At 45.2% G+C, this 26,056-nt stretch overlaps 1 protein-coding gene across 3 annotated transcripts in view; it reads right to left on the bottom strand.

The window, feature by feature from the left end:
* The window catches only part of CDC45 (cell division cycle 45), a 32,710-nt gene extending 12,404 nt beyond the window's left edge, over window positions 1–20,306 (bottom strand). The window contains exons 1-10 of one of the 3 annotated variants that reach the window (XM_006875831.1): window positions 20,187–20,298; window positions 20,039–20,098; window positions 18,634–18,726; window positions 17,096–17,233; window positions 15,942–16,085; window positions 8,686–8,741; window positions 5,838–5,886; window positions 3,919–3,980; window positions 1,886–1,936; window positions 245–364 (exon numbers count right to left, since the gene is read on the bottom strand). In XM_006875831.1, coding sequence (XP_006875893.1) covers window positions 245–364; window positions 1,886–1,936; window positions 3,919–3,980; window positions 5,838–5,886; window positions 8,686–8,741; window positions 15,942–16,085; window positions 17,096–17,233; window positions 18,634–18,726; window positions 20,039–20,098; window positions 20,187–20,237 — 824 coding nt within the window. In that variant the 5' untranslated portion in view covers window positions 20,238–20,298. Of the gene's footprint in view, window positions 1–244; window positions 365–1,885; window positions 1,937–3,918; window positions 3,981–5,837; window positions 5,887–8,685; window positions 8,742–15,941; window positions 16,086–17,095; window positions 17,234–18,633; window positions 18,727–20,038; window positions 20,101–20,186 lie in introns of all 3 variants that reach the window. The other 2 variants (XM_006875833.1, XM_006875832.1) reach the window with 2 other exon arrangements.
* Window positions 20,307–26,056: the final 5,750 nt, after the last annotated feature.

Below are 26,056 nucleotides of genomic sequence, written 5' to 3' on the forward strand. Positions count from 1 at the left end.
GCCTCTAGGACCTGGACTGCAGACCCGGTAGCTCCGTGCTTGGCTCCAGGACTCTCCTCTCCCCTCCCTAAAGCCTCTCATCCCACTGGCTCCCAGTTCTAAGCACACGGCAACCACAACCTCACAACCCACAATTGGCTCCCCACCTGGTGAGCAGCCAGCCACCCGTGTTCCTCAGGGTCAGGGCCCCGAGAAATGTGACAGTAAAGCCCATCTTCAACCAAGGGCAGGACTGCAAGGATACTCATACTCAAAGGTGATCCGCGTGCAGTCAACAGAGAGGGTGTGCTCCTCATCCTCATGCCGGTGGTTGTGCCGGGACACGTGGCGCTGAAGGATGCCAACGTCAGTCACATACTTCATTCTGGAAGAAATACAGCATGTTGGGCAGCTCTTACCTTGAAGCCTTGGGGCCCTGCCCACCACACACATGTATGCACACACACAGGCTCGGGCCCTAACCCACTACACACACACACACACACACACACACACACACACACTCGGGGCCCTAACTCACTACACAAACACACACACACACACACACACACACAAAGTCTAGGAACCCTGCTCACCACACACAGCACCTCAAGGCCCCACTCACTACACATAGACACACATGCACACACACAGCCTCGGGGGCCTGCCCATTACACACATATCTACACACACACACACACACACACACACACACACACACACACGGCATCCTGTGGCAAAACTAAGGAAGCTTCATAGCCTTTACTCAACCGCCTTGGGCGGGTCAGCCCTGACCCTCACCCTACTTCCAAGGCATTAGTGGCACTGTCGTCACTGTGGGGTGGGCATAGCCCCACCCTCCATTGAACAATCAAGAGAGACCCACAAAACCTCCCTGCCTTCAAGTGACTCACAGCAACCCTACAGGACACAACAGAACTGCTTCATAAGGTTTTTGAAGCTTTAAGTAAATCTTTATAGGAGTAGACAGACTCATCTTTGTCCCTGGAGCAGCTGGTGGGCTTGAACTGCTGACTCTGAGGTTAGCAGCCTAATGCTTCACCTTCAGTGCCACTATGGCTCCTTATCAAGTGAGATAGGCCCAGGTAATTGACAATAACCTGACTGGAGGGTGACGGAGCCCACAAGTGCTACAAGGAAAGGTGGCCTTCTGGAGAAGTGTCACTAGACCAGTCTCCAAGGGTACTTACTCACCTGAGGGACAACCATTTGCCAAAGCTTGTACCGAGTCCACAAACCCTGCTCTCTGTGCACACACTCTGATACCCCTGCAGAGACATGCCCAGGAAGCGGCCCCGGTCTGGGAGGTTCCAGGATGGGGCAGGAAGAGGCCACATCATCTGTCCTGGTGCTAAGTGTAAGTTGTGACTTGGTTCCCACAAACGGGTCTTGGGTGGAGGTCCCCATCAGAAGTGACTGGGCTGCCTGGTGAGGCAGTGGGAGGAGACCCTGGCAGGGCTGGAATAGGCCTGTGTGGCTCCCGTTCTTACAGATGAGGAGCAGCAGCAGCACCAAGAGCTGGTTTCACACAGCCCTCCTCCCTCCCTCAAGCCTTCTCTGGCTTCCCTTTTATCTTCAACATCCAGCCCAAACTCCTTCGCCAGACAGCAGGGCCCTTTTCCTGCTGGCTCTGGAGCTACTTTCCTAGCCTCACCGAAGAATTGGCACTAAAGGGACTCTTGTGGCTTTTTCCTCTCACCTCTGGCTCCACCTGGTGGACCCTTTGAGGGTGGAAGGGCATCCTCCCGACTACACTTCACCAGAAAGCACTGGCACTAGGCCCTCCTCCCAGGACTACCAAGCACATTGTCAGTATAGTGAGGGTGCCACATTGGGCTATACAGCACAGGCAATCACCGAGAGCCCACAGTGAGTGCATCCTTACTGGGTGATCTTGTCTTGAACCCATTGGTCCGTCAGTCCCACGATGGCCCACCTGGACAGAGAAGGGAAGCCATGAGTCAGCTGAGCAGCAAGAGCCCAAAGTAATGGCTGGCCAGATATCCACAGAACGTCCTGCCAGCATGCACATCAGCAGGGACTGGACACAGGCAGTCTCCCCTCTGAAGGTGGAGAGGTTCAGTGAGGTAACTCTGAGCTCCCAGCACAGGGCCACCCCTTACAAAGATGGGGCACTTTTAGAACAAGAGGCTGCCAACCTAGCTCTAGCTGTCACCACCCAGCTACCTCCGCTGTAACAGAACTACTCCTTGGCCCTCAGGCACTCATCACTCTGGGTTTTGGTTCCCTGTCGCTCTCAGCCTGAGTCCTGCCTAGGCTGCACCTCCAGTCCCAGAATGTGACGAGAGGACCAGGGCAGGACTGCACTTACACACTTGTACTGAGGTGTTGGCTGAGCCTGGGCTGGCCTGACAATTCTCCACCCACTGCTTTGAACCAAGCAGACCCTTGCTATGTCCACTTACTTATTCTAATGTCTTATGTCAGGAACACAGAATGACAGACTTTAAACCAAACCCACTGCCATTGAGGCAATTCTGACACATATTGACCGTAGAGTAGAGTAGAACAGGAATGGACAGCTTTGTCTTCCTCCCGGGGAAGGGCTGGTGGATTTGAACCACCAACCTTGTGGTTAGCAGCTCAATGTTTAACCCATTATGCTGGTCTCTTTAAAGTCTTCAAAGGTCACTGACCAATTATTTTCTCAATAAGAAGACAAGGAGCCAGGTTGGAACCTGACCTCCCCAAGACGACTGTGATGGTTAAGGTTGTGCATTAACTTGGCTGGACCAGGATTCTCAGTGGTTTGGCAGTCACCACGTCATCATCTCCATGAGGTCTGCTGAGTAGTTAATCCATTGAAAGGGTTTCCTTGGGGTGTGCCACCTGTTTCTTATATATCTGGGCACTCTGGCAGAGCTCTCTTGCTTTTTGTTGGATCTGGCTCATCATGCAACCTCCAGTTCTTTGGAGATAAGCCATGTTATTTGTTGATCCTGGGAGTCCTTAACCTCTGTAGCTGGTGAGTCTGACCTGCTGATCTTGGCTTCATCTCCTCTGCAGCTATGTGAGTCAGGAGAAGACTCCAGCCTGATGTCTGACCACAGACTTGGGATTTGCCTCTACAACCTTGTTAGTCATGGTCTTGAGATGAATCTGTCTCTATGTTGGTGTTGTTATGTGCCATTGAGTTGGTTCTTATTCAAAGTGACCCTGTATAGCGTTTCCAAGGAGCGGCTGGTGAGCTTGAACCACCCACCTTGCAGTTCAAACTGACCTTGCAGTCCAGCACATTAACCCGAACACCATACTCAGCTCAGACAATGATGATCAACCCATGACAAGCGTGACTCGTGTCACCTGGTGTGTTCCCTGATGGTTTCTGAGCTGAGAATGGTCGTTCCCCGAGTGTGAACACAGTGGGTACACAGTGGGACAAAAAAGACACTTAAAACATGTCTTCCACCATGATCTCTTCTGTGGGCAGTCAGAAGGGGCCGGGCCTTAGCAGGCTGCTAGCTCACAAAACCCAGAGCAGAGGGCAGGTGGTGGCAGAGCCAGGTCCTGTGTTCTTGTCTCCCAGTTCCAGATTGCTGGCAGGCAAGTAGACATGGAGCAGATGCTACTGCCATTTATGGCAAATCCTTGAGTGGATGCCTTATTTATATCTCATTTTTGTGTGGTTACCCAAATTTAGCAAGCAGGGAAGCAGCATCAGAGTCCCAGCTCCCGACTCATCACATACCCTCTATGTGGCATGACCTAGCATCATACCATCAGGAAAAAACTGGGGCTGCAAGCATTCCCAGAACGGGGCAATGTCAGGAGTGCCTGGTAAGGATGAGGATGCCTTCCTCCAGGACCCTGTCCCTGCTGCAGGGCAGAGCTGCCTAGAGGAGGAAGCTTCAAGGGGGCACTAATCTCTACTGACACTAGCAAGGGGCTACTACATACCACAGCATGTCATTCAGATCCTTGGACATCATCCACGCCAAGTCGAACATCACCATGGCCGACTGTAAGAAAACACAGAAGCCTGAGACCAGGGACAGCCACACCTGCAGAGGGGCACACACTAGGGAACTGCTGAGTCAGAACACTATGTGGGACCAAGTACTCACTTGCCCAAGGAGAGTAAGATTGAGTAACTCTGTGCCCTCCCTACAGAAAGGGTAGCAGCAGGACTGGGATGGTGTTCTACACACAGTTCTGTGGTCCCTCAGTGATCCTGGCATCTCCCAGACACTGCCCCTGTGTCCTTCTGACAGCTGGCTGATGGCCTGCACACACTCCCAGGAAGGCCAAGCGTGATGGGAGCCTTGTTTCAGTTATCTGAGTAGCAGAGGTGGAGAGAAGTCTCGGGACTACTTGGGAGTTAGTTCTTCCTAACAGGGCTGTCTGGATGGAAGCATTTCACTCCCTGTGAGCAGAGGGTCTGAGTTTTGGTGGGAGCCCACAAGGGGGATCAGTGTCTGATGGGAAGACTGTGAAGTCTCCTTGACTTGAAATGTGGGAACCCGCATCCTGTCTGGAGGTCGAGGGGTATCTGTTGCCATGTGTAAAAAAGTTGAGGCGAGAAGAGGAAGATGGACTGTGGGGGTGGCCTTCTCTGAGTGAGCATCAGTACCCTCCCACCTAACTGCTCAGATGCAGTTAGGGCAAAAGGATGAACCTTCAGAGGACAATGCAACCATCACAATAACAGGGACACCAGACATACAGCACTAGAAAACAAGTCTCCACTAAACACAGGGTGTTTTATTGGAAACTTGTTTTCTAAGGCTACTTGTCTCGGATCAGGGCAGTGGCTACCACAAGTGGGTTCATAGCAACGATTATGAAGCTGGTGAGACTTCATGTCATCTTCCCTGGGCATGTTACCAGGAGGGAGCAGTCTGTAGAGGACACCATGCTTGGTAAGGTAGCAAGTCAGCGAAAGAGAAGACCTTCATGAGATGGACTGACACAGTGGCTGCCACAATGGGCTCACACACAGCAACCACTGTCAGTTTCCTTCTGTTGGACACACGGTCACTATGAGTTGGAACCAACTCCGCGGCACCTAACAACAACAGGGTTACGTTAGTCCCTGCATCAAGTCCAACATTGATTGGATTGACAACTGGTAGGTTTTCTGCACTAAACCCTGTTCTAGAAGATACACCACCAGGGGCCATGGAACACCTAGAGCTTATCGTCTTCCACAGAGAAGAGTACAGACTTGTCAACTGTGGTACTCTGTCTCCTTGACGATAAGCAAAAACAATAAACCCAAAACCAATCCAGTTACCACTGAGTTCATTCTAATTGCCCTGGTGGCCCAAAAGGGTAAGGGATTAGCTATTAATCAAAGATGCCTCAGAAGAAAAGCCTGACTATCTGCTTCCAAATGATCACAACCTTGAACACCTTACGTTCTATTGTGCACATGTGGGGTCACCAGGAGCAAAAACCCAGTGCCTCCTGGGTGCCTCTGAAATGAGGACAATTCTCTTCATTTTAGAGGGAAGAGTTTGGCTCAAAGAGGCTACAACACTTATCCAAGGTCACATAGTGGAAAGTTGTGAAGCTAGAATTCAAACAGGCTATCATAGGTCCAAAACCTTTGTTCATTCCTCAGGTTTCAGGACTTTACTCCCAAAGCTAGAATTTTATGGTAAATTATACATATTCATGGGGAGTGAGGTGGCTCTGTAGACTATGGACTGTGAACCACAGTGGATGGTACGAGCCTAGTAGCTGCTCCTTGCAAGAAAAAGAAGTTTTATGCTCCTAAAAAGATGTACAGCCTCAGAAATTCTGTACAAGGTTGCTGAGCGGGAAATGACTCCACGGCACTTAATAATAACAAAAAAACACATATTCATACTTACTGATGTCCCATGGTATTCATACTGCTCATAGTCAAAGAGAATTTCTCTTCTGTAATGATATAAAATACATGTGGTCAAAAGGAGACAATAGAGTAAGGATAATATTTTCGAAAAAATGTTAAAACTTGACAACATTAAAAGAAATGCAAATTAAATCATGGCTCTGACCGACCCCTGACCAGTGCAAATGGTTTGTGTCTGACCACTAAGCTACCTTAAAGGGTGATGGTTTGAACCACCCAGTGATGGGGAAGCTAGGCCTGGTGGTCTTTTCCCATAAGATTGTGATTGTTAGTTGCCATTGTGTAGATCCTGATTCATGGGAACTCGGGTGCATAGTAGAACTGCTGTGACTTTTTGGAAGCAGGTTGTTTGTGCCAGCCAGAATGCCTCTGATAAGATGACAGACAAGAAAGCCCTCTGGGGGCGTGGAGGAAGATAGAATCTCCACTGAGTAGTATCCAATCTGTCTGGGTGGGGCTGATGAAAGCAGATGGGGATAGGTCTCTTGTAATACAATAATGAATAATTGTTCTCAGGACTGATTGTGAGGGCTGGAAATGTAAAAGTAGACGTTTTGCAGCAAAAGGAGGGGAATGGTTGATTTTGCAGTCCAGGAGCGGAAGTTCCCTGGGACCATGAAGGGAGAAGAGCCGAGTGTGGGACCCTACCCAGAGAAGCAGTGATGCCAGAGATGGTGGTAGAGACGATGATGTGGAGAGATGGAGCAGTTGGGGACTCTAGTACCAGAGAGGGAGAGGGGCTGTGTGCTGATGACTGGGGGCAGGCTTGCAGGGTATACCCTTTGGATGGTTGATTGATGGAGGGGACTGTAACCATGGCAACACGATAGGATGAATGTAAAGCTAATGTTCTCCCATGTTAACTATCACATAATTCTCAATAAAAAATTAAAAAAAAAAAAAAAAGACAGTCCTCTGGAGCAGTTTACTCTGTCAGACATGGGGTTGCCATGAGTAGGAACTGACTCAATGGCAACAGACAGCAATAACCAATCCTTCACTCACTGACTCTGGCTGAATGTGTATTTGTAGCGCTGAAAAGGCACAGTAAAATGGACATATACTACTTGTGGCTGCGTAAAACTCCCAGAACCCCAAGACAAAAAAATCCAAGGGCAGAGTGATTCACTGCAGCCTGGTGTGCAAACGCCAAATTAGTATATGTTTCAGAAGCGTTTGCCAATTAAGAACTGTGTAAAATGGTTACATTAAGGGAAAAGGCAAAATCAGATGCATATGAAGGGGATCCAAAAAATTCATAGAAAAATGATAGTAAAAAGAACATAACCACTGCCACTGAGTCAATTCTGACTCAAAAAAAAGACCCAACAGGACAGAGTAAAATGCCCTCTAGGGTTTTCAAAGCTGTGGATCTTTACAAAAATAAACATTTTCTCTCACAGAGTGGATGGTGAGTTTGAACTACTCACCTTGTAATTAGCAGCCCAACATATAACCCACCATGTGACCAGAACATTAAGATAAATCAATAGATTTGTCTTAATGAAAAGATAACATAATTAAAGTCACTGCCTACTGGTCAGATGGAGACTGGTGGAACCTCCCAAGACTCTGTGGCCCTAAGTCACCTTTCAGGTCTGGAAATGAAATCACCACAACAGCTCAATTTTCAGCTAAATAACAGACAGGTCTCTAAGGGGAATAATAACACTGGGGCGGTGGGCACACAAACTTTTGAATAATCCATCATGTGAGATCAAAAGGGCAGCATTTGCCCAAGTCAAAGATCAGTTGGGTTAGAAGAGAAAGAATGGAAACAGAAAACACAGGGAGGAAATGGGATGAGGGTTGTCACATTAGAGGATGGCAATCAAGGACAGGACAGGAAACAAAATGTTTCTGAATTGCTGAATGGAATACTGACCTACTCTGTAAACCTTTACCTCACAATAAAAAGTTAAAAAAAAAAAAAAAAGAATTTACTTTCAAAGAGTGCTTGGAGAATAACTTAGTGTATGGTCTGTAACCTCAACAGGGGCTGGTTGTTGCTCTGTGTTGGAATTTCCCACTAAATTAAAAAACAAAACAAAAACTAACTAAACACTTCCAATATACACATTTTCCCACATTGGGAACTTCTGATATAATATGTGGCTCCAGTAGGGATTGTACCTAGGTGTATTTTTCCCGAGCCTGTAGAACACAGATCCTTACTATATAAAGGGTCTGTAAAAAATGTGTAAGAAAATGGAATGAAAAGATAACAGAATTTTCCATGAACTTTCTGAACCCCACCTGTACACTCTTAAAAATGATCTGGAATCTGGACTTGGGAAGGCACTGTCTCCCCTCACTGGCCATACACAGCCCAAGGACACTGTAGCAGGCTCACATTGAGCTAGAATGATTGCTCCCCTGCTTTTATTTTGAAATGCTCCAATTTTATAATGTGCGATATGAAGTTGTGTTGTGGATAGCTTAGTTCCCTTTGCGGAGGTTTCTATGAAAAATTCTACCCATTTGGCACTATTTCATGCATCTACATCTGGAAAACTTTCTAAAGAATCAGAACCAGAGGCCATCACCCCTAACAGATGCCTCATATGTGGGACAATTTTGAGCGAGGCCAGCCATGTACAGGCACAGGTGACCCAGAGCCTTCAACATGCAGCGGCCAAATACTCAGTCCAGAAGCCAGAGCTCTGGGTTCTAAACTAGATGTTACTCTCAAATGAAGAAACTGCACAATCTCCTGGGAAGATACAGGGAAGGGTGGAAGCACAGTCCTTTAGGAAGAGCAGGCTCCTGTTTGTGAGGGTACTGCTATCAGATGCAGGGAAGCAAACTGTCTGGTGCTAACTCACCTCTGGGCCTCCCATGCTCTTCGCTGCCTCCTCTTCATGGTTTGCTCGGCTATTTCCTGGCCCGGGAACAAAGAGAACAAGATGCCAGGGAATGAGCCTCACAGTCTGAGAATGGTCTGATTTGGTAGAGACCACTGAGCTCAGACTCCTGAGGAAAAGTTTGGATCATCTTGGGGCTGAGTGCTGTTGGCTCCTAGACAGTGGCCAGAGGAAGGAACGAGCTCCACAAGTCTCGGCTCCAGGCTAAACACTCAGGGTGCTTTCCATTGCCACCCATCACCATGTGACCTAGGACCAGCCACTCACTCGCCTCGTGACAGTGTCCTTGTCAGAATTAATCAAGAGCAGATGGTCCTTAGGGATCTGTAGGTGGTGCACACAGTGAACGCACTTGAGTGTTCGCCAAAAGGCTGGCAGCTCAAGTCCACCCAGAAGGGCCTCAGAAGAAAGACCTGGCAACCTACTTCTGGAAAACCAGTCACTGATAATCCCATGGAGCACAGTTCTACTCTGACATACATGGGGTTGCCAGGCGTCAGAATCGACTTACCAGCAACTGCCTAAAATGGTTAACGTTTCTTACATTTTCCCATGTGCCGGTCTCTCTTCAAATTGTCTCATTTAATTTTCTAAACAAAGGATGAGGGCATACGTGTTTTTCAAAACCCATGGCCTCACCTTGCAATCCAGTGCATTAACCCGCAGTACCACACCAGGTGTCCACTGCACAAGATAATGTATAAAAATCATACAAACCCACTGCCATCTAGTAGATTCTGACTCACAGTAACCTTTCATAGGGTTTCTGAGGCTGTAGATATTTACAGGAGAAGACAGGTTATCTTTCTCCTACAGAGTAGCTCATGGGTTTGAATTGCCAACTTTGTGATTTGCAGTCCAGTGCTTATCCTATAGTGTAATCAGTAGTAATTATTTCTTCCACATTCTTAGCGGTCTTAGATGAATTATTCTATGTCACATTATATAAATAGCTTGTTTTTCTATCTGTCTTCTATATTAAATTAAATTAATAAAATAAGAAAAAAAACAAAAACAAAAATCCCATGGTCTCAAGACTTCAGCTTTTGAGACTAAGGAGTAGATGTATTATCTCCCACTAAACACAAACCCTAACCCTGGACATTATATTTAAAGCAAACAACAGAAGGTCCTGCAAGATGGAGAGATGGAGGCAGACCAGCTAGATGTCAGGACCCAAGAAACGGCAGGCACAGTGGTGAGTTCATAGCAGACAAAGAAATATCAGAATATAAGGAAATTCTTGGCTTTGGAGGGCACAAGCTTCTAGTTTTCTTCTTGCCTCATGTATCCCAGACTTGGAACTGAAGAAGCCGACAACGTGGAAGTACTGACAGATACAGACACAAAAGCCACAAACAAAGTCTTTTTTCTTTAGTCACAGGCTGAGGAAGGGGACAGCCAGACAAGACAGAAAAGTTTTAGATAATAACTGCTCTAGTCCAGGCAAACACTTAAAAAACTGGGGCCCCATCCCCACCCAACAGCAAAGGCTGAATAGGAGCCTGGGCTTCCATTCATGTGGAGCTGTGACATCTCCCAACTCCACCAGAATAGTGCCTGAGGAGCTAGAACCTTTATTGTTCACTGGTAATGAAGAGTCACCCAGTGTCAATAAAGGCCTAGTAGGGAACTTGAACTTCTAGCTTCACCTGCTAGAAGAGTCCATGTCCTGCCCCCAGCTAAAACAGAGTAAGTCCCAGAGTCTCATCACATAATATGTACACATTCAGGTTTCATAGAAAAAATCACCAAGAACAAGGAAGACTTCAAACTGAGTAAAAAGAATAATCAATAAGTGCTTATACCAAGATGACAGTAATGTCAGTCTTCCAACAAAGATTTTAAAGCAGTCATGATGACAATCATGACTCCTGGTGAGGAACTGTAAACCACAAGGTCGGCAGTTCAAACCCACCAGTTGCTTCTCGGAAACCCTATACAGAGTCACTATGAGTTGGAGCTGACTCAACAGCACTTAACAACAACATGATCACATCATTTCCATGGCAGTTATAAATGCACTTGAAGCAAATGAAGATGCCGAAAGCCTCAGCAATGAAACAGAGTCTCAGTGAAGAAACAGAAGATGGGAGGATCCAAATGAAAATGTGAGAACTGGAAGATGCAATGATCAAAACCAAAGCTCAGAGAATGGGTTCAAGAGCAGAAATGAGGAGATGAAGGAGTCAGTTAACTGGAAGAGAGAACAACAGATATTACCAGTCTGAACAACAGAGAAAACAGGCTGAAAATACTCCTCAGGACTAGTGGTATTATAACAAAAGATGTAATATTTATGTTGTAGGTCCCTGGAAGGAGAAAAGAAAGACAGTGGGCTGATCAGGTACACAAAGAAATAATGGCTGAAATTTTGGCAAGAGACCTAAACCTGGTTCTAGAGACCAGGCTTTTATGTGAAAATCAGAGTTATAAAAAAACAGATAATACAAGGAGCTCTGGTAGCAGAGTGGGTATGTGTTCAGTTGCTAACTACAAGGTTAGCAATTTGAGTCCACCAGCCGTTCTGCAGAAGAAACATAAGACTTTATGTTTCCATAAAGATTTACAGTGTCAGAAACCCTATACAAGTCAGAGCTGATTTGATAACACACAACCACCACCAAATCAGATTTCACAATGGAAGATGATCACATCATAACATAGCTGCTAAATTACATAACTTCCCAAGTACTAAGACTCAGGACCCAGCCAGGTAGACAAATAACCAACCATGGCAATGACAGCCAGCATTCTTCTTACCTAACACCTTGACACTTATTACTTCCAAATGTATGTCATTAATGTGCAAAATAGTTGGACAATAGATTTTCTACTGTTGTCATAAATGTGAAATATCAGACAAGATGGTTGATGAGTGAGGAGTTGGTGTATTCAGGAGCTGAACAAACCCCAAACAGGAAAGGCCCAAAGAAATCCACACTAACACATTGTAAGTGAACTCTGAAAAACTATGTCAAAACAAAAAACCACAATAAACAAAAAACTTGACAAGAGCAAAAGAAAAATAACTTACCTGAATCGCAAAGACGATGTGAATGACTGCAGAGTTCTTATCAGAAACCACGGAGACCCAAAAGAATTGACACAACATTTCCTAAAATAACGGAACTGTCAACCCTGGATCCTATGCCCAATAAGGAAAATCATGACATGCTCAGAAAGAAAATGGAAATTGGTACCAACTCACCTTAAAGTAACAGCTAAAGGAAATGATGCAGACAGAAAGAAAAGTATTTTAAAAAAGAAAACTTTGGAATGTGAAGAAAAGATGAACATAATAATAATAATAATAAAATGTGGGGTAGTACAGTAAGATTGTGTTATATGTTTAATGGTTGAAGTAAACAATAAATCTATGTGGTTCTAAATTATGTAGAGGGAATATTTGAGAAAATTATATCAGAAACAAGGGGGCATAAAGAGATTTAAGGGGAAGTAAGGTTTCTACATTTTATTTGAACCAATAAAATGAGGACACCAGTAGATAAATTTTGCATATAATATAAGTTTTCTGCTCCCATAAAGATTTACAGCCTCAGAAACCCTATATAAAGGAACCCTGGTAGTGTAGTGCTTATGCATTGGGCTAACTGAAAAGTCAGCAATTCAAATCTACAAGCTGCTCTGTGGGAGAAAGATGAGGCTTTCTGTTCCTGTAAAGATTCACAACCTTGGAAACCCTATACAGGCAGGGTCATAGTGAGTTGGAACCACCTCCACTGCACACAACCACCAAACTCTATACGAGGTCACTATGAGTCGGAACCAACTCCACAGCATACAACTACCACACCAGATCAAAAAAACAAAACAAAAAATCCAAACTCAATGCCAGAATTGATTCTGACTTACAGTGACCCTGTAAGACAAAGTAGAACTGTCCTATATGGTTTCTCAGGCTATAAATCTTTATGGAAGCAGACTGCTTCATCCTCATCTTTCTCCTGCAGAGTGGCTGGTGAATTCAAACTGCGGGCCTTTCAGTGAGCAGCCCAATGCTAAACCCATTGTGCCTCCAAGACTCCTAATATCTAGAACTGTCACTAAAAAATCTAAATAAGGTGCATTTAAAAGCACTACAAATAAGACCCCTACCTTATATATGAGAACCGTATCATAAATTTAAGAGCTAAAACCATAAAACTCTTCAAAGATAACACAGAGGTAAAATTTCGAGTACTTGTGACAATGGACCTTAACTATGACACCAAAAACACAAACAAGCCACAACAAAAAAATGATAAACAGAACTTCATTAAAATGAAAAACCTTGATGCATCAAAAGACTCCCAAGAAAGTGAAGAATGAATAGATGCATGCACATCTGTGTTCATGACAGCATTATTCACAGCAGCACGAAGTTGGAAACAACCTAGTGCCAATCGGTGGATGAATCGTCAAGAAAAATGCAGTGCATACATACAATGGTACCCAATGCAGCGATAAGGAAAACTGATCTCCTGAAACATCTTAGAATGTGGATGAAACTGGAGGCATTCTGTTGAGTTCATCACAAAAATACAAGCATTGTGTTCTCACTTGTATGAAATGACTCATATGAACTCATATGAACAGGTCAATACACAGAAACTAGTGATGATTAGTAGTTACCAGGGACTGGGAAGAGCTCACTCTCTAGACAGTAGATACTTACTATTTTTGGTGATGGAAAAGGTAACAAGTGAGAGTGATGTGTACACAGACTGATGAAGGTAAAAGATGTCAGTAAAATATGCAAAGAAAAAAGATAACACCGAAAAAGCCTGTTGGTAGCTGCTATGTTGTTGTTGTTGTTAAGTGCCGTCGAGTCGCTGCTATAGCATATAATAATTCGAAAACATAAGCGAAAACTACCAAATAAATGTGACTATAGTAATAGACACCTGGCAAGATGAACTGACACAGCGATAGCATCAATGGGCTCAAACATAGCAACAATTGTGAGGTTGGCCTGGGACCGGGCAGTGTTTCGTTTGGTTGTGCATAGGGTCCCTATGAGTTGCTACTGACTCCATGGCACCTAACAACAACAACAGTCCTGTTGTGGCGCTATAGGATCAGCACTAGACTTCAAACCACAAGATTGGCAGTTCAAGCCCACCAGCTGCTCCTCGGAAACCCAATCAACAGCACTTGACAACAACAACATAGTCGTATATAAGTTGATAGCACAAGTATGTGTATTTACGGAAATATATGCATGTATGGAGTCCTGGTGTGGTGCTGTGGGTTACTGGACTGAAAAGTCAGTTTGAACTGCAAGGTCGGTGGTTCAAACTCAACAGTTGCTCCACGGAAACTTTATATAGGGTCGCTGTGGGTTGAAACTGACTTGATGGCACATAATAGCAACGTATGCATATAAGTTCAGATATACAATAAAGCACACAGTGAGTAGTTATGGATGCTTCTTAGATATAAACACACACCTGGGTGTGAAGGAGAGGACCAGGGTCTCATGGAACACTTTGGTCAATTACATTAAAATAGTTCATAAAATTATGTTCAGCATCCCAGTTTGGTGAGTGCTATCTGGGGTCTTAAGAGCTTGCAAAGGGCCATCTAATATACATCTATTGACCTCGATTCATCTGGAGCAAAAGAGAAAGAAAGAAACCAAAAACTCAAAGAAGAAACTAGTTCACTAACAAATGAAACTGGTTCACAGGACAATGTCTGGTCTATACAAACCATGGCCTCACTACCCTGAGACCAGAATGAGATGCTACTTCTAGTTCCAACTCACAGCAGCCCCATGGTCAACAGAAATAAACACTGTCTGGTCCTATACTCATCATTACAATGGGATACAAATGTGGAACAGAATCTTAATAAGAACCAACCTACCAACAACAACATAAAACCAGACCTACCATACTGGCTGAGAATGGAGGACTCCCCAACACTAGTTCCCTGAGATATTCTTCAAATTAGGAACTGAAGGTAACCCCAGAGGTCACCTTGTAGGTAAATAACAGACGCACTCAAGAAATAATAAATATCACCAATAAGTACTGTGTTCCTTTAAAATATCAGCTATATGAGACCAAATAGCCAATAATGGCTTGAAAACAAAGATGAGAATGAAAATGGAACAACCTGAATAGAAATCATGAGAATGTTCATGCACTGTGAAGGACATCATCAATGTCACTAAGTAGTACGTAGAAACTGTTGAATGGGAACCTGAACTTCTTCAAACAGCACCAAAGAATGCCAGAATAAAGATCTTCTTCCTTTCTGAGGAAGAATGGCCTCCCACCTGCAATTCTACCTCCAAAAGCAGCAGCAGCCAGTATTGAGCAGTGCCCTTCCACAGGCTTGGCCCCAGGTCGACAAGCAGCTAGGACCCAAGCCCATGTGGCACATAGCACTCACATCTTGGCATACAAGCTGCTTTCCCGAGTGACCGTCTGGAACACGGCCCAGTTGAAGACTGTGGCCACACAACTTCTCACTCGGTCACTTCACAGCCTGAACGAAGTGGTAGTAGGGACAGATGGTGTGTGGTAACTGTTATTTCCCTATTGTCTCTCTAAACCAAAACCAAACCCACTGCCACTAAGTTGATTTGGACTCATAGCAACCCTCTAAGGACTGAGTAGAACTGCTCCCTACTGTTTCCAAGGTTGGAATCTTTATGGGGAGTCTTGGTGTGGCACTGTACAATAAAGCACTAGACTGCGAGGTTGGTTTGAACCACAAGGACGGTAGTTCAAACTCACCAGTCACTCCTCAGAAACCCTACACAAGGTCACTATGAGTCAGAAATGACTCAACAGCATTCAACAACAATGACAACAATCTTTATGGGAGCAGACTGCCTCATCTTAGTCCTGTGGAATAGCTGGTGAGTCTGAACCATGGACCTTGGAGTTAGCAGCTCAACATATAATCCACTATGCCATCAGGGCTCCTATGTTTCTCTTCATCACTTGTTCTCTAGGAGTAGAAGCAGGCTTTCCTACATTCTGTTTCATTCTGATGGGGCTCTACAACACAGAAAAGATACTGGGTCATCTGTCAAGGCCATGCAGCCAGGGAAAGACAGAGTCCTTCAGTCCAAGCTATTGCCTGCACCACTCGGCACTGAGTCCGCTGCCCCCAAGTTATGCCTGGGCCCAGTCAAGCTCACGCTCCAACTGGGATGGACCCCTGACCTCAGGATCCCTGTAAAAAGTCCCAAACCACACCTCTTCCAACCGTGTGCGCTTCTCCAAGGGCTCTGACCCATCACTTTCATGTCCTGAGTGTTCTTCATCCTCCTCTTCATCCCTAAAGATGTCATCATAGGCGGGAACTTCCAGGTCATCATCTTGTTTGATGAGTAGTTGGATCTATGTTTAAGACAAAAAAAACAACAAGTCTCTCAACAGAGAATTCAGAATCTTTTCCTTTCCTGGCTAGCTGACTGGTAGGCTTTCTGTATCTGCAAATGCCTCTGTCTGAGTGCCAGACTTCGCTGGCATTTTATGTGTGTGGATTTCCACTCAGTGAACGATTGGCCTGGCACCACACTCTATGGAGGACTTAGGGAAATCTGAGAACTACCGCTGTCAATCCCTCTCATGTCACACACCAAGCCAACAAAATGAACATCCACAACTGGGCTTCTGATGGAGATCAGGAAGAGGTGTAAGCCCTAATGGAAATAAAACGTTCATCTCTAAAAGCAATGCTGAGCTGACTTGCTTGGAGGAGTGCTCCAAGAATCGAATGCTGAGCACTTTGTAAACTGAGACAATCAACTGAGGGTGTTGAGGGGTTCCAGGGTCAGATCATTAAGAGCTGTGTTAGGGTCACTGGAACCTCTCACATCAGCCTCTCTGCTGGTTCTCACATGATCCTTGGGTATGCACAACTGGGCCTAGCCCCATTCATAGGGAGATACCTTCTAAACCAAAACTATCTTATCAATCCTAACTCATAGAGACCCTATAGGACAGAGAGAACTGCTTCCTAGGGTTTGGGACTGTAAATCTTTATGGAAGCAGACAACCTCATCTTTGTCCCATCAAGCAGCTGATGGGCGTGAACCACTGACTATGCGGTTACTAGTCCAATACTTAACCCACAGCACCACCAAGGCTCCTTCAACACCTCCCAGGTCAAAAATAGCACACACACTTTCTGAGAGCCCTCACATTTCAGGTGTCATGTGTCTCATCTAAGATGAACAAGACCAGGTCCTCATCCTTAGGTTGCTGACATGCCCACAGGGGAGACAGATACAAGCTTGCTAAGAACACAAGACAGGACTCTGTACATGGCATAAAAAGGTACAGATGAGTGGATGGAATAAAACTGAGGGGGTAGGGACCAATACCAAGCCCAAAGGCCTTGTTACCTGGGTGTCATTGTACACATTCACAACATTGACAGGCCTGTGGGTGTCACACACAAAGAATATGGCATCTTCTTCGGGTTGCAGGATATCCAATAGGTCTACATTAGCTCCACAATTTATGAGGATGAAGTAACGGAACTGCAAACAGAAAGAAGAAGCATACTATAAAGTCAGCTTACCAAGGAGGTTCTTGACCTTCTCTGCAGTAGGCATCTGAGGCCTTCTGCTGAGAAATATCAAACTTACCAGAAGGGACTCCAAGAATGCTCCTGGCTCATTGGTGCTGAGCACACTAACCTAACAACCACGATGATTATACTCTCATGTTATTGTTAGGTTAATAATATCTGTCGTTGTTGTTAGGTGCCATCGAATCGGTACTGACCCACAGCAACTTTATGCACACCAGAATGAAACACTGTCCGATCCTGGGCCAACCTCACTACTGTTGCCACACTTGAGGGGGCTTCAAAGTTGCTTTGAACTGCATGATTGGTGGTTCAGCTCACCAGCCACTCTTTAGAAACCCTATACAGGGTCACTATGAGTCGGAACTGACTCAATGGTACTTAACAACAACAACAATTGTTAGGTGCTATGTTAGCTGGTTCTAATTTATAGCAATTCCATGTACAACAGAACAAAATTGCCCGGTCCTTGCTAGCTTCACAATCGTTGCTATGTTTAAGCCCATTGTAGTAACCACTGTGTCAGTCTATCTCATTGAGGATCTTCCACGTTTTCACTGACCTCTACTTTATCAAGCATGATGTCCTGCTGCAGGAACTGCTCCAAAGAATGTGAGACAAAGTCTCGCCAACCTCACTTCTAAGGAGCATTCCAGCTGTACTTCTTCCAACATTAACCCTTCCTTACAAATACTGCACTGACAAAGGTCTCTCATATGATGATGAGAAACCAGGCCAGGATTTCTCTCTGCCAGAGCAGTGTCACATGGCCAGGGACAAAGGGGCCCTCTGCCACATCCCAGTCCCCTCCTGTGTGGTCCAAGATGGCCCACCTCGCCTGTGGTCATATGGAGGTAGACAGAATCCTGGCCTCTACTGCCTAAGTTACAAAGGTAGAAGATAAGTTGTTAGATTTCAAGTTGGAATCTAGGGTACTTTCACTTGGAGAGATAATGAAAAATTGTAGTATATCCTAAGATAGTTTTAATTCAGTCAAATGAAAAACTGCTAAATTTCATGTCCCTCACAGTGAAATTTCTGTAATCAATTTTTACTATTCTTTCTTCTTTTTAAAACTGTGATTCCACAATTTAAAGGTAAGTTATTTGTACATGAAAAGGCTTCACACAAGTGTTTGTGGAAAAATTCTCTTATCTTTTATTTCCATTTTTCTATGAACTTTTTGAAGCCCCCTCAGACATTATATATTTCTCTTCTGCTTTGCGCAATATAGTAGACACTTCCATATACATTCTTTCTATTATGGAATCAGAGAGAATGCTAGGTGTTAAAAAATGTTAAAACAGTGGAATAACAAAGGCTAATTATGCCACAATTTATCTTTCCTACCTGTTCTTTGTGTTCAAGAAATGCAGTTTCAAGTTCTTGCCACCCAGAAACTGGAACTAGCGTATACTGCACATGGTCACACTGGAACAAGGCCTGGGGAAAAAGCATTGTCAAAGTGTCTTGTTTAGGATGTCTGTAAGTTCCTTTGAAAAGCACCAAGATTGGTTATACAGTTAGTAGAGAGAGATGGCATGTTAAAAACCCACTGACGTCCAGTTGATTCCAACTCATAGTGACCCCAGCCAGGGGAGAACTGCTCCAGGTTTCCCGAAACTATTGGTCCTTGAGGAAGCTGATGGGTCCGAACCACCAACCTTTCAGTTGACAGTCCATCACCTAACCCACAAAACTACCAGGACATGGTTAAAACCAGTTGCCATGAAGTTGATTCAGATTCATGGCAACCCCACACATGTCAGAGTAGAATTGTGCTCCACAGGGTTTTTGGTGGCTGATTTTCTGGAACTAGATTGCCAGCCCTTTCTTCTGAGGCACCACTAGGTGAATTCTGACAACCTTTTAGTTAGTAGCTGAGTGCTTAACCATTAGCACCTGGAGACTCCAGAGCAAGGTTAGCAAAATAATAATAGGAGAAATTTGGTGGTAGGCCTATGAGTGTGCACTGTATCCCTCTGTCCACTTTGCTGAGAGTTTGAAAATTACAAAAGTAATATATAGGAGAAAAACCCAATTTTACTTCCAGGTCTTCTGAGAAGCTTCTGACTAAAGGACTTGACCAACGCTTATGCAAATGTGCCATCATATTTAAATTAGGACTAAACTAATAAGATCAAGCCATTAAAAAAAAAACAAAACAAAAAACAACCCAAGGCTAGAGTCCTGGCATCCATTCCAGCTCATTGCAACCTTGTAAAAAAGAGTAGAATTGTTCCTTATGGTTTCTGAGACTATCAATATTTACAGAAGCTGACAGCCTCATCTTTCTCGCTGGGAAGGGTTGATGGATTCCAACTGCCAACTTTGCAGTTAGGAGCATGATGCTTAACCCACAGCACCACCAGGTTCCTTCCTAATAGACCACTCATCTTTTATTTCCAGCATCATTTATAACACCACCCTGCCCTCAGTTGTCAGATGGGTCTCTTGTCAAATCTCACATTTCACAGACCACTCTAAGTTTAAATCTTATGTTTTGCTCCAATTCAACTACTTTTCGCCTAGGTTATTGTAAAAATATTAACTAGCCATCCCACCTTTTACCAATACGCCTCTAAACTACCTCTCACCATTTAGCTTGGGTGGTGACCTCCTCAGTTTGCAGCTGTTGTGGCCCCAGCCCCACCCCAGCCTCTGTTGTCACCTGGGGGCTAATGGAGGGGGGCCTCTCTATTCTGCTCCCCACAGCCCGCCCTATCCCCTCCATCCCCGGGTCCGCGGGGCTTACCTGAAGGATCTTGCAGGCACACAGAGCGTCCACGTCTGAGGCCACAAAGAGAAGGACCCTCTGTCCGGGAAGAAGAAAATACAGGCTAAATTGGGCGCCCCGAGTTGCGGCCTCTCCCCCTCAACCATTGCTCCCAACAAGATCTCACCTGACTCTGGACCAGATCATAGAACTCCTTTCGGAAATCAGACACAAACATGTCCACGGTGGCCAGACCCCTTGCACAAGAACTGTGATTCTGAGAGTCCTGACGGAGGTCAAGACTCCCGCCAAAGTAGGACTGTTCCAATTGGTCAAGGGGCCGCCAATCAATTGCTGCTCAGGTCTTAGCCCGCCCTCCTTTCTGATTGGGCCATCCTGGGGGCAACCACTAAGGCCCCACCATTCGTAGTCGGAGAAACCCGACCCGGTCCTCCCCCACGGAGCGTGAAAACTTGGCTGGACGCAAACACTGACTGCCCTTTTACCCAGGAATTCGAGTCTCGGTAGATATGTTTACCTTGGGAAGAGAGGACTATTATTTCTCACTGGAACTTCAGGAAAAAACATTTTCATGAATATATTAAATTAGTTATATATAGAATGAGTGCGTTCTTTTTACATTTCGAATAGGCTCCACCTCTAAGTCAAAGGAGGATGTAGCGTTCACTACATCTGTGTTTTCGATGACGGACTCATAGGCCGGAAGTCTCTTTGAAATCTGGGTAGTGTAGTCAGGAAAGGGAATGGGTCATACCAAATTTGTCTTGAGGGGCGTATTATCAAGATGTAATTTAGACTAATAAGAAAAATAATCTCGAATTGATATCCAGTTATTAAATGGCCTTCTAGTGTTTATTTCTGTGAAATTTGATACCCCAGACTCTTTGATATGACTCTTTTCTCTTTTGCAGTCGACCCCTGACCTCGGCATTCCGCTGTCCGGATTCCAAGTCCGTCACTTCCGGTGAGCCTCTGTGGCGTCGCGTCTGTTGTAGTGTCGGTGGTTGTGAACGCCGAGGCTGTGCCAGATCGTTGGGCTCTCATAATAACGTTCTCTTCAGGAAGCGGCGCCTGCGAGGCGAAGGTGTCAACCATGGTGAGTGCGGCCGGGTCTGACCCCAGAAATGGTGCCGGGAGGCGGTGGGACGGGGCGGGATGGCAGCGGAGATGCTAAGTCACCCGACCTGGGCCGGGTCTCTTTCTGTTGGTCGGGGGCATGGCTCGCGTTTTCTCTTAGTTGGACTGTGAACTCCTTCAGCATTCTGTTTGGGTCCACTCAAACTGGACATGTAACAGAAGTTCAAACCAAACCAAATCCACTGCCACCGTCGGACCGAGTCTGACTCATCGCAACCCTATGGGACAGAGTACGGGAGCAGACTGCCTCATCTTTCTCCCGAGGAGCGGTTGGTGGGTTTGAACCATATTCTGGTTAGCTATTGAGTGCTTAGCCCTATGCACTACCAGGGCGCCAGCAGGCGTTCCTCAACAATTAACTGACAGGTTGTTGAAGTGCGGAGCGAAATCAGGGGTTCCACATCGCAGATGCTTATGCTCCAGCATTTATGCCTCCTGGCTAATGCCTGGGTTGTGTTCCCGAGGCATCCGACTCACAGCGACCCTGTATAGGGTTTTCAAGGAGCAGCTAGCTGATGGGTTTGAATCTCTGACCTTGTGATTAGTAAGTAGTGCAGTACTTACTCTACAGTGCCACACCAGGACTGCTAAGTTAAGTGTTAAGTTCAGTAATGATATCAAAAATCAAAACCAAATCCACTACTGTGGAATCAATTCTGACTCCCAGTGACCCTATAGGAGAGAGTAGAACTGCTCCCTAGGGTTTCCAAGACTGTAAATCTGGTGTGGAGAATGGCCAGCCCATGAAATCATTTGGTCTGGCCCAGCCAAGGCAACCATTGTTCCAGCCATCATGTTTGTTGTTAAGTGTTGTCAAGTCGATTCAACTCATAGCAACCCTGTTTAGGGTTTCCTAGGAGCGGCTGGTAAGTTTGAAACACTGACCTTCTGGTTTAAACCAACATTGCAGTCTAGTTCTTATCTTACAGTGCCACACCAGACTCCTTGACCAAATATTTATGTGCCACTGAGTCGATGCCAACTCATAGCAATCCTGTGTAGGGTTTCTGAGGCACAACTGCCAACCTTGCAGTTCAAACTAACTTTGGGGTCCAGTGCTTTATCCCAAAGTACCACACCAGGACTCCTGACCAAATATAGCAGGCTAATTTTTAAATTGGTTATTTTGTATGGCCTGTGAATGATGTTATAAATATTGGCAGAAAAAGTTTCCCCACACCTGCTGTAAATCTTTACAGCAGCAAATTGCCACATCTTTCTTTCACAGGGCAGGTGGTGGGTTTGAACTACCAACATTGTGGTTAGCAGCCCAATGTTTAACCTAGTGGCCACCAAGGCTCATAATGATAACAATGTTGTTATTAAGTGCCATTGAGTCACTTCTGACTCAACTCATATTGACCCTGTATAAGGTTTTCGAGGCTGTTAAGTGGATGAACTTGGGAAGAGAATTGTGATTCAATCCTGAAATTTGTTGTTGTTGTTAGGTGCCATCAAGTCAGTACCGACTCATAGCGACCGTTTATGCAACAGAATGAAACACTGCCTGGTCCTGGGCCAAACTCACAATTGTTGCCACGCTTGAGCCCATTGATGCTGCCATTTTGCCAATCCATCTTGCCGGGGGATCTTCTTCTTTTTCTGTGACCCTCCACCTTACCAAACATGATATCCTTCTCCAGCGACTGATCCCTCCTGACAATATGTCTGAAATATGAGAAACGAAGTATGGCCATCCTGGCCTCCAAGGAGCATTTCTTCCAACACAAATCTGTTCTTTCGGTGCCCATGGTACTTTCAATATTCTCCTGCAACACCATAATTCAAATGCATCAATTTTCTGCAGTTTTCCTTATTTACTGTCCAGCTTTCGTATGCATATGAGGTTATTGAAAATACCATGGCTTGGGTCATGTGCACCTTAGTAGCCCTCAAGCTGACATCTTTGCTCCTTAACACTTTAAAAAGGTCTTGTGCAGGAAATTTGCCTAATGCAACACTGACATACTTAGGGTAAAATCTACTAGCCACATATTGTTTTTCACTAAAGTAAGCCGGTGAGACTGAGACAGTGCTGTCAGTGGAGATGAGACGGCACATTGCCCACATTTGTGACCTTGAGTTAGTGATCTGCCTCTTGAAAACTTAGTTTTCTCAAGGTTTAAAATGATAACATCCAGGCCTCCAAGGAGATTACAGCAATTAAATGGTATGACAGAAAGAACCAAAAAAAAAAAAAGTATGTAAAGACAAAGTGTCAGCGAATATTAGCTATTGTAAGGAGCGTTGTGGCTCCATACAGTAATTACTGCTTGTCGGTTTCAGCCTGCTGCTAGCCACTCAGGATAAAGATGAGGCTTTCTGCTCCTTCAGATTGAAAAAGCCCCAGGAACCCAATAACCCAGGAACACTATGAGTTGGAAACCGACTAGACAGCAATTAACAACAATAATTGTTATCATTGGGTCCTGGTGGCTTAGTGGGTTACAAGTTGGGCTGCTTGTCAGCAGTTCAAATCCATCAGCTGCTTGTCGGAGAAAGATGAGACTTTCTATTTCCATACAGATCTACAGCCTTGAAAACCTTATGTGGGTTCACTATGAATTGAGTCAGAAGTGATTCGATGGTGCTTAATAACAACAGCATTCTTGCCATTAGGAGCCCTGGTGGCTACTGGATTAAACATTGGGGTGCTATCCATGAGGTTGGCAGTTCAAACCCACCATTTGCCCCAAGAAAGAAGTGGCAGTTTGTTCCTGTAAAGATTTACAGCAGGGGTGGTTGTTGTTAAGTGCCCTTGAGTTGGGTCCAACTCATAGAGACCCCTGTATAGGGTTTTGTTAGAACTGCCATTTTGTGATTCAAACCGACCTTGTGTTCAAGTGTTTATACTATAGCACCATTCCAGGACTCTGCACATATGACTTAAGGTAGCACAATGGATTAAATGTTGGGCTTGGAACAGAAAGGTCAGTGGTTCAAATCCACCAGCTGCTCCATTGGAGAAAGATGAGGCAGCCTGCTTCCATGAAGATTCCCAGCCTCAGAAAGCCCAGGTGGCAGTGGGAATGCACTCCATGGCTGTGGGTTTCCTTGGTTTGCTGTGGTTCCAGTTACTGACTGTGAGCAAGTGCTGCAGTGTAGTAGTTTGTGTGGCTACTATGAGCTGTGAGAGCACATTGGCAGGGCAGGAGCCCTAACTCTGAACAGAGCAGGAAAGGCTTCCTGTAAGAAGAAAAGGATGATCCTGGGGAGCCAGGTAAAAAAAAAACAAAATCAACCCACTGCTGTCCAGTCATTTCCTGCTCATCAAGGAGACCTTATAGCACAAAGTAGAACTGTCCCATAGGGCTTTTGAGGCTGTCAACCTGTATGGGAGCAAACAACCTCATTTTTCTACTACAGAGAGACTGACTAGTGGGTATGAACCACTGTTCCTGAGGTTAGAAGCTCAACATTCAACCCACCATGTTACCAGGGTTCCTGCTGCCTGAATGTCTTTCCTGGTTTTCTCCCTGGTATTCAGGTCTCATGACCACCTGTTTAAAATAGCAGCCCCTTGTGCTCTTGAGCCCCTGACTCTGCTCTTGTCTTCAGAGCATTTATTAACACCTGACATGGCACATTCACTTTTGCTCCCATCGCTTGCCTTGGCAGGCAGCTTCACAGGGCAGAGTTTATGTGTGCTCTAGTAACTGATGTTTCCTCCATGCTTAGAACAGAACCTGGTAGTGCCAGATAGTGGTTATACAGTAAATAGGTATCTTTAAACTAGAAGTGTGGTTTTAAGTTACCAGAAATAGAAAATTGCTCCAGATAGAGCCAGGCAGGAGTTAAAATAGGACTGGAATCCTGGTGTGGCTCTGTAGGGATCAGTGCTGGACTGCTCTCTTCAGTGTCGGGAGTTCAAACCCACTAGCCCGATCCTTGGTAATCTTATACAAGGTTGTTATGAGTCGGAACCGACTCTATGGCACTAACATCACCACCATCAGGAAACTGGTCTGTCTTCCAGTGAGTGTACTTGGGAACAGCCTGCGGGGTCAGCCTGGATCCTTAGGAGGGGTGCCTGCTGAGAGAGGTTGAGGGAAGGATTACTATAACCAGTTGCGTAGTTCAGTAAGGTCACACTTTCCAGGAACGGTGGGGACTGAACTTGAGGACCAGAACTAGGGCTTAATCACAGAAATTTGAGTCACTCTACTACCTGAGAAGTACTTCTGTCTGAACGCTCTACTTCCAGTAAAGTGCCCAGCTACTAACTGAATGGTTGGTGGTTCAAGTCCACCCAGAGGTGCTTTGGAAGAAAGGCCTGGCATTCTCTTTTCAAAATGTCAGCCTTTGAAAACCCCATAGTGCACAGCACCACTCTCATTCATGTGAGTTCACCAGGAATCGGAATCGGAATCAAATCAGTGCAACCAACAGCAGTCAGGGATCGTCAAGATTTTTGTATATTTTGTTCTTTGATATTTCCATTTAATCTATGACCCTTGGAGTCCTGGTGTAGTGCTGTGGGTTAATGCGCTAGACTGCAAAGCCGTTTGAACTGCAAAGTCAATGGTTCAGGCTCACCAGTCACTACTCGGAAACCCTATACATGGTTGCTATGGGTCAGAACTGACTTAACGGCACTAAACAGCAAGAACAATGACCCTTAGTTGGTTATGATTCACAGGGACCCTATAGGACAGTCGAACTACTCCTGCGGTTTCCAAGATGGTAAATCTTTATGAGAATAGATAGCTTCATCTTTCTCCCACAGAACAGCTGGTGGTTTTGATTTTATGGATAGCAGGCCATCACTTAGCCCACTGTGCCACCAGGGCTCCTTTGACATGTAGCGGCATTAATTATCTTTATGCATTTTGGCTTTTGACATGAAATGTGCTTTTGTTCCGTTCTTATGCTCGCATGTCTTTTCTCCTTCCAGTTCTC

This window comes from Chrysochloris asiatica, unplaced genomic scaffold (genome assembly GCF_000296735.1).
Source record: "Chrysochloris asiatica unplaced genomic scaffold, ChrAsi1.0 scaffold00340, whole genome shotgun sequence".
Lineage (NCBI taxonomy): Eukaryota > Metazoa > Chordata > Mammalia > Afrosoricida > Chrysochloridae > Chrysochloris > Chrysochloris asiatica.